Consider the following 9,818-nt stretch of genomic DNA (forward strand, 5'->3'; position numbering starts at 1 on the left):
AACTACTGAGTTTTTCTTCTCTGGTCCAGAGTTGAACACCAGCCCAGTTCGACAACGAGACTGTGTGGCAGGACGAGTCCAAGTGGTAAACGCAGGGGTGACGAGCTCGCTTCAAAATCAGCTAGGATTATTTTTTTGCTTTTTATTGCCGCCTGGTATCGATCTGTGACCGTTTAATAATCATTCATTTTTGTCGTAGTTCTACATGTCACATTATAAAGCAGGGTGATTTAGTCGGGAGTCGGTTTAAACTCGGCGCTGTGGAGCCTCACCCCTCTGTGCTGAGTGGTAGCGTCCATTAAAGTTTTGCCAAAATCTATAAAACGTGAGCTCTGCTCATTCAGAGAGGCTCGGATCTACAGAAGAAGGTGCTGAAATGGAGCAAACCGAAATAGTCAAACCAGAGACACTGGATGATCTTATTAAAACTCTGCACAAAATTTTCGAAGATGATAACGTTAATATCGAGGAGGTGCAGAGCATCATGGAGGCCTATGAAAGTAATCCTCAGGAGTGGATGAAATTCGCCAAGTTTGACCAATACAGGTAAGATTATAATTATTATTATTATCATTATTATTATTAAGAAATACACCAAATTTGTACATTATTTATTTTAATATCTATTCGTGCATTTGCAGGACTACAGGTTCTTTTTTTTATTTTTTTTACTCTTTACTAGATGAACAACCGTAGAGGTGCAGATTGTGAGAGATGTATTAATGGGCTCATTACTGTACTGAAATAATAACCTGTAATAATAAGACTGGTTGTTACTCTGGCCCAGTGTTTCAGTCAGGGTGCTTTTTTTGGGGCCGATGCTCTGAGGCCGCCATCAGCATCGACATTTCTCTGTTGTGTTTTGAGAAGACTTCAAAAAGGAGGTGTCACAGGGTGGGGATGGAGGCGCCAATGGCAGTCGAGTTTCTGCCTCACACCCGCTGATTTTTTAGACTGGGGGGAGGGAGGGAGGGAGGGGGGGGCAATTGTACTCCCCACCCGCATTCCGCCAACGCCCGCCTCCTGCACTGGGATTGGCTTGTGGAGCTGAGGCACAGCGTTCTAGAACAGCTACCAGCCAATCCTGGCGCGGGGATGGGGGAGCGGGAGCGCAGTGATTGGTGGTGGTGGGGGTGGGGGTGGGGGGGTGCTTATCTTAATACGGGTGGGGGAAAATAAAACGTCATGTATCGCAATGAGTCGTTGAGAAACTCAGGTTCCATTGCCATGTTTGTAAATCCAAGGGTCGTTCTGTTCCCTGTAGCTGTTGATGGCACTTTCTCGAATTAGCACAGGCGAGATGAGGCTGACCCAGCGCCCCACTGCTGTCCACGCCCTTCTTCCAGCTTCTGGATTATTCATTTAATGAATTTAAAGAATTGCATACATTTCACAATTGGACGTTGTGCAAATTAAAAAATTACAAACATATTGCAGTGTAAAACTGTATAATGCAAGCAGTCTCTGTGTACCTCTTAAGTCCTCCAATTATATGAAGACAGCAAATTAAATATAAAGCTTCATTAAGAATACATAAAAATAACTGAGCCATGATGTCCTAGGTTGGAGATAAGCTGGTGTTTTTGTTGGTTTGTTTTTCTGCATTAGTCTCAATAAAAAAGAAGCTAGCTGATATTAGTTATACTGGATATTAATTTAATCCCCATGATTGCTTTTATTTTCTTGATTTGGTCTTATGGAGAGCAGACATCGTCGCTGTCCAATAAAAAAACATCTCCAAAATGGTAAATTTTCAGGAGAAGGCAAAAATGTTTTCTGAATGTGAACTAAGAGTTTATTCCAAGTACTTTCGAGCATTTCTATTGGTCCATGCATCCAGCATTATTCACACAGTCTACAGAGCAGCTACAGGGTTCAAACCATGGAGAAACCTAAAAACGGACAAAACTGGAGATACATGGTTTTCATTGAACAGCATCAATATATTAAACATGAATCTGAAATTGTATGTCTACACTTATATCTTCAATAATCAGAAGGATGGAGAAGATTTCTATTGACATTTTAAAAAGATACATTTAATGTCCTTGTTTAGGTATACCAGGAATCTCGTTGATGAGGGAAATGGCAAATTCAACCTTATGATTCTCTGTTGGGGTGAAGGCCACGGCAGGTAAGCAGTTACTGACATAATAACACCAACAGCAACTTGCACAAGAGCCTTTATGTTTCCATTGCTGTAAATCAGCACCACTGATGTGATTTAGTGGTGTCCCAATTCAGTACATTTTTCATACATATTTTAGAAATGCCCAGAATGCTCAATATGTGCCTTGGATTTATGCTAATGTAGTGTTACATGTTAGTATAACGTTGGATATATAATATAATGTTATTGTTATGAAAAGCTGTAATTCTGTGACTCCGATTTGTTTGGCTCACATAGCAGAACTTTTCCAGCGCCTGCTGTGCCAACATCTAACATAATAAGCCCATAAAATCACAATACCTACAAATAATAACTGGGTTATCGAAATCAGAGTCATGTGAGCGTACGTGCGTTCCTGATATAAACCCTTCCCTCGTGCCCACTTCACTTTGATAAGCTGCACCCACATGCTTAGTTTTGATGGTTGATTGGTTTCACTGAAAGGTAATGAAAGAGGGAAGCTCAGAAGAGGCAGATGACTGTATTGATGGTATTATCACACCCTTCCTATATGTTATTATCTTCTTGAAATGAAATGATGGCCCACTGTAATTTAAAAAATAAATAAAAATACAGGGCTTTGACGTAGTATGTAGGCGCAGCTGATACCTGTTCTGTCGCAGATTAATTCTGTCCCGATGAAGACACGCAAGCTGATAGTGGGGTTCAATGGTCTAGTGCTGTGGGAGTTATGAGGTCATAAATGGAGATGGTACTTTGATAAGCATGAATATACTGATTATGAAGTAAAGGATACTAGATATGATAGAATGACCTTTATGGTCATTTTAAGTGAAATATATTTTAGAGATGTGCATTCAGTTGTTTTCCAAAAAGCAAGGAATGCATGGAAATGGAAAAGCTTCATTTTCAGCGGTGGAGCAGTGGGAAGACTCTGCAAGAGTGAAATTATAGGTTTGCACGCAATGTCGTGCCATTCTGCCATTAAATTGCACTGTTCTACCCCTGCACTGACTTTTTTCCACAGAGGTTATTTTCATTTAATGATTGCTTTACATGAACTCTAAAAGGAGGCTGACCTGTCATTGCAGAGTCATTGGGTATTTCTGAGTAGCTCTGTGCCTTGTGTCACTTGCAGTTCCATCCACGATCACACAGACTCGCACTGCTTCATGAAGCTCCTGCAAGGCCAGCTGAAGGAGACTCTGTTCGAATGGCCGGACCGTAAATCACACGGCGACATGGTCCAGAAATCTCAGCGAATCCTACTGGAAAACCAGTGTGCTTACATCAACGGTAATAGTCCTTGATGTTTCCACCACTCACAATGGTTCCCTTTGAACCAAATGATACAGAATGGTAGATCCTGTCATCTTTGTCATGGCTTAATAACCCATTCATCTCCTAGTTAATGAAGCACCAAACCCAAAAAAGTGCTCATAAATGCTAAGACAGCATAGCTCTTTTGCTAAGAGGGCTAGTCATTTGACCTACTGCCATTATGCATTGCCAGACTGTCTGTAACTTTAAATGTGGCCAGCTAATAAGATGCAGGTTACATATTGCATTACAGGTTTATTAATATCAAGTCTTTAAAAAACTGTGCCTTAAAGGTATAAACTAAGCTATAATTAACCCTTCATTCAGAGATACTGTACAGAGCGGCTAAAACTGCTCGGAGATTTGATGACAGCACTTGGTACGTGTGAAACATGTACAGTGAGGGGAAACTCAATATGGCTTCACTTCAATGTCTCCACTGGAATGTCTGTCTGTTGCAGATTCCATAGGCCTCCACCGGGTAGAGAACGTCAGTCACACGGAATGTGCAGCCAGCCTCCACCTGTACAGCCCCCCCTTCCAGCAATGCCAGACTTTTGACCAGCGGACGGGACACAAGAACATGGTCAAAATGACATTCTGGAGTAAATTTGGGGAGAGAACGCCATTTGTAAGTCTGCACACTATTTCCATGTTTAAAATCACCAGTAGTACAGTCATGTGCCACTGGATGGCTTTTAATATGGGGAATCCATTCAGAGTGGTTGGGTGTGAAATAGTTCATTGTAGAGAAACCTATAAACCCTGTTTACATCTGGTCACTTCATGCGTCTTATGTCCGGATACGGCCAAGCCACATAAAAACCAAGGTGCATTTAAACCAGACACAAATCCGATCACCCAAAACCACTTCAGGAGGTGGTCTGAGACACATGCGCCCCCAGTACATTCAAAACACCGACACACATCTGAATTTGCACATTCCACCATACACAGCAATCACATTTCATTCGGACTAACGATAGAGTGTAAATGCATGCGACTAAAATCTAATCAGGATACAATAAAGATGCTAGTCCCATGAAGTGACCAGGTGTAAACGGGGCCATAGACTCCTTTAGATTTCTTTACAGTGGAGGTGATAGAAACCAGGGGTTGTTACAATGTTGACAATGCAAATGTAGCCATTTCATTTGGCTACAATTCAGAACCACAACTGAAACACAAATGTATCTATAGTTGCTATAGTTTCTATACGTAACATTCCGCATCAAGTTTATTGACGTTGTTTGCATTAAAAAATTTTTATTATGCAGAAATTTATGGAAACAATTGGTGTGATTCCTCCTTAAATACAATCAAATGAACCTACTGTAACGTATTCAGCTAGATTCCACTTATTCGTTTAGATGGTGTGGAACTCTTGGTGGTCTTCCATAGTTTCCTGTTTCAAGTAGGAAAAGAGGCGATACCACATCCAGTCCTTTTGTCCGTAAAAATCCGACCAATGAGTATAGACTTCTGATTGTTTACCCTAAATACCCTAAAAATAACTGAGAATGACTAAAATCACCTTTTGCTACAACTAATCTAGCTTAGTTAACAAGCTGCAAACAACCAAGAAATGTACACTGAACAACACAAGAGGGTTGCCTGATCAGATCAGTGACATCTTTAGTTCTTACTCGTATAAGAACATTCTAGACCAAACTCAGGTAACGGATGGCCACAGCACTTCAGACTTTACCTTGATTTACGTACACAGGTCAACCAATAAAGGGCTTGGTAATTAGCCGAGGAGATAACGCAGGTGTATTTATGTCAAGGAAAACACTAAACTCTGCAAGGCTGCGGTCTCCAGGGCTGGAGTCCAATGAACGTGCTCCAGCCAGGCCTGATCTACTTTACCTACATGCTGCACTGTGGTAGCAGCTGGAATTTATAACACGGTAATGAGTGCCAAATCTACATGTGGTGGACTGAAAGTCAATATTGCAGTGGCCGTCTCTGGCTCTGAGCCCTATTAAAGACCTCTGGTCTTAGTTAAAGACAGAGCGAGTGCGTCAGATATTCTAAATGATCCAGCATGGACGAAAAGTCCAACTCCATCTCATTAATGTGTTATTAAACAGTAAAGGTAATAATCTCTGGACTGTAGTCAGTAATTAGGGCAACATTTAAGTGTGTCATTATTTTATTGGGCACAGAAATGAAAGAGGGGTATATAAAATATTTATTTTGCTCCACTGTAACCTCTCCCTTGAACTCTTCTTCGGAAGTCCTTTTGTTGTCTGATCACTGTATCAGTTGATAAAACTTATCTAGCGTTGCACCTTAGGGTTATTATGTGTATCTATGTAGAACATTATCACTACATTCACAGCATAAACAGGTGTCGAAGGTGGTGTCAATATTTTCTGTTTGGTGTTTGTTGAAGTAATTCCATCGTTGGAAGATGATAACACATAGGACGTGCTACAGATGCTTGTTTTGATGACCGGGCCTCAGTAAAGCCTTATTACCATTGGTTGGCATGCGGCACTACAGAGAAAGTTAATGAGACTAGAGTCTCCTACTGTTTAGTAGTGTTTCCTACTGGCTAGCTATGCATATCGAAATCGTGCCCAGAGCAAAAGACTCCAAGTGTACAGTCACACCGTTTACATGGCCCTGGTCCAGTGACGTGTTTTGGGACCATAATCTGCATAGAGAAAACACGTCTAGACATTTGAATGCACAATTACTGTATATATATATATATATATATATATATATATATATATATATATATATATATATATATATTGTGTGTGTATGGAGTAGCTGTCTTTACTGTCCAGGGAAGGCTTTGTACTAGATTATGATTTGCATTTAGTGACAAGAGCGTTAGTGAGGTTGTGAGGAAGTTGGATGATCACCACCCCACCTCATCCCCAACTCCCCATGTCAATCCCAAAAGTATTAATAATAAATATAATAATAAAAATATTAAGAATAACTCACAATCCCTATTTACAATATGATACCCCAAAATGCATTGGGTGGGGCACCATCATTCCAGAGAACACAGTTTTACTGCTCCACCGTACAATGGGGAGTGGTTTTATACCCCTCTAGCCCACACCTAGCATTAGGCCTGGCATTAGGCATGGTGTCAATGGGTTCATGTTTATCTCCTCAGAGAGTCCTATCCTGTTGGCAGTACGTCTTTACAAGGACTAGACACACTGTGCATGTGTGTGCATTTGCACATCTGTGTCAGCAATGGGTGCAGCTTAAAGTAGCTGAATGCAGGAGTGTCCACATGTTCCTTTAAGTGGATACATGTGTTTAAGCATTTATGGGACTGTTAAGGGACAGTGTTTGTGTAGCCTCAGGGGAAGCCTCAGTGCAGAGAAAATACCAAAATAAGTAAAAGTTTCTCATATCAGCGGAAAACATCTATATTAAGGTATGAAATATCAATGTTTATTGTTTAACACTAAGTTATATTAAGTTAATGTAACCTTAATATAGCATGTAACCCATTACCTTAATGTATTCATTTAGCTCTAACGTAACAATAATCTATAAATTAACTTTAACCTAGCATGTCCTACGTCCATTTCTCATGCATTACATTTTTTCTTAAGATCCATGGATTCCGTTGTTATGGGTTTAGGGGTTTATGTTGGATGGCAGCGTGAACGGGCATGCCTAAACTGCTGTAGGCTGAAAAGGTGGCCATACATATATGTGTTAGTTATATGACCTCACAAAAACAACAGTGCACACAAATGGGTTGTCTTTCCATCCATGGGCTGTATGGGCAGGGGAGTGTATCAGCCTCTTTTAAAAAAAAATAAAAATATAACAATATTAAAAACCCGTAATGTTTATTTATTTGACAATAACTGCAAAAAAAATCCAACCTCTGTTAATACAACCAGACAGTATGACAGGAATATGTGTTCCAGGCTGTCTAGACAAGTGAAGCCGTTTTTGGAGAGCTATTATTACAGATAGCGCAAAAAGAAAATCGCTAAACTTGGCAAGTACTGGGTGTTCCATCACTGCAGGCAACTTTCCAGCTACATTCAATTGACTGCCCCCCTTAATGACTGCGAGCTTCACTACCTTTTTATGACATGAAATCTCAGCGCTGTGTTTTGGGATGGAATTTGAGGAATTTGTCTTAGAAGGTAGCAGATGTGTAAGTGTTGGGGCGGGGGGGGGGGGGGGGGGGCTGTTTCAGTTGATTTCTTCAACATGTGTGAGCTTGCACTGAGTGTTCTGGCTAACAGTTAATGACGAGCAGACCCGCACATGATCCGTTTCAGTCATGGCAAGTACAATGGGCTTATCTTCCATTCAGAAGTTGCATAACCTCACCTTGACCAAAATGCTGTCTGGCCAGCAGTATTGCAACATCTGGCCTATGATAAGATAGAGACTAACAAGTATGCTTACCTCAACAGGCCTTCGTTTATTTATTTATTTATTTGCGTTTATAACTTTCACATTGACAGTACTTTATTAGTGCTCCATGGAATAACTCACAATTTCTCCTTTTCTCCTTTTATTTCTCAGGAAACCACAGTCTCACAAGAAAACAACTGATGGGAAAGATGGGAAAGACAACACATGGAATTCTCGAATTCGGAAATTCAGCCGTAATTGAGACAACAATAACGTGTAATATGAAAAGAGTGATTAAAAACAACAACAACAACAACAACAACATTTTGCAAAGGACATTGAGGCGGCAACTCTGCTGTAATTAAAGAGGCTTTATGGTGACCCAGTATAAGCTTGGCAAACACTGCTGAACACAGGCCGAGGGCCTGAATAGCGGTATTAGGCTGGACTGCGCCATGAATCCGTTCTTTGTTCTCTAGGTTTGAGGAGACCCTTTTCCGAACAGCATTCCTATGTGTCTGTGACCTGTGTAATCACACTTTTGTACTGTTACGGGGCTGGAAGTTGTTTTGTTTAAAGAAATGTGTAATTTATGAGAACAAGCTATTTTCACTTGCCTTTACCTTGTGGGTCTCATACAAAAAAGTAATTGCCTTAATGTAAAAAATAATAATGTGCCCTCAGACAAAATAATAATGCTTTTATGGAGCACTTTCTTTTTTTTCCACAGATGTGTTGATCTTTGTGTAAACGTAGATGGCGTACAACTTCGAAATGGTAGCACAACATCCTGGCTTTTGTATTCAGTCGAGAGATTTGCAAGTTTGTTATTATTATTTTGTATATATATATTTCTTCCATTTTACTGACATTAATTTACATTTGGGACATTTCGTTTTTAGAGAAACAAAAAGGGCAATAATTGCTGTCAGTGTGTTTTGAGCCTAGACACTGTATTTAAAATTCAGTCTTACTTGAGAAGTCTTACATAGGAATGATTTTTGTTTTGTCCTTTTTCTTTTTTGGAAAAGGGAGCAGTGGATAATGAGTTATGGCATATTGGCGCAGTGAGAAATGCTCATTTTTTTCCACAGGACGTTTTTTCCAGTTGTAACTGTAGAGGTATTTATAGGTTTGAATGATTTGAACAGCTTGTATTATTAATACTGCTTACTTCATCAGCCGAGCAGTCGTGATTCTGAAAAACATTTAAGCTTTGACCGTACACCATTAAATATTATTTCTGTAAAATGCCTTTGTTCATTTCCCCTCTTTTCTCTCCCGTGCATGTTGCACAGATTTCAGTGCTAATACACTGGGTTACTGATAGTAAACAGCAAATAGATATTTACACTGACAAATACACACTTTACAAAAGTGTTTTACCCACATATCAGGACCATAAAACACCCTAGCGCATTTATTAGAAGTGGGTCTGTATTCACTCTTACCTGAATAGGTAAACAAGGAGTTGCAATCATGTCACGTTATTGTTCTGCAGCAATCACTGCCATCTAATTACTATCAGTTCTGTAAATTTCCCACAGCTATAAAAAAGTTTAGTGGGTTGGGAACAAGAGGAAGTCTTTAATTAATGTTAAACAAAAAAGAACAATGTTCTGGAGTTACACATTAAGGCATACCATCAGCCGCAGCCTTGCACAATTGACATTCTTTACTGAATTAATGTGCAGTTTTTATCCAGCATGATCTCATTTCAAGGAAATATGACATGCATCATGACACTGGATCTTGAATCAGGGTCACGACAGTGTGAATTATTAGGTGAGTAATCTCAAGCCTAGTAACCTAGTAATCTCAAGAAGGCGATCTTCTCCTAAAGCCATAAATTAAAAGATGAAATGTTCTTCCCAACATTTTTAGTGCCCACTAAACAAATTGAGCACCTCAAGAGCTTAGAGCTACCAAGGTCCAGGTGATGCCAATTTTAAGGCCTTATAAATACTTTCGACTCCTCAAACTTTGTCCCTACAATCAGTCAATAATC

The 9,818-nt window shown here is 39.9% G+C and overlaps 1 protein-coding gene across 1 annotated transcript; it reads left to right on the forward strand.

Moving 5' to 3' along the window:
- The first annotated feature begins 324 nt into the window (after positions 1 to 324).
- On the forward strand, positions 325 to 9,061 carry cdo1 (cysteine dioxygenase, type I). Its single transcript, XM_072680965.1, has 5 exons — positions 325 to 546; positions 2,057 to 2,134; positions 3,270 to 3,427; positions 3,913 to 4,082; positions 7,982 to 9,061. The coding sequence occupies exons 1-5, from the start codon at positions 377 to 379 to the stop codon at positions 8,009 to 8,011; spliced, it is 606 nt and encodes a 201-aa protein (XP_072537066.1). The 5' UTR covers positions 325 to 376; the 3' UTR covers positions 8,012 to 9,061.
- The last annotated feature ends 757 nt before the right edge of the window (positions 9,062 to 9,818 follow it).

This window comes from Salminus brasiliensis, chromosome 6 (genome assembly GCF_030463535.1).
Source record: "Salminus brasiliensis chromosome 6, fSalBra1.hap2, whole genome shotgun sequence".
NCBI lineage: Eukaryota > Metazoa > Chordata > Actinopteri > Characiformes > Bryconidae > Salminus > Salminus brasiliensis.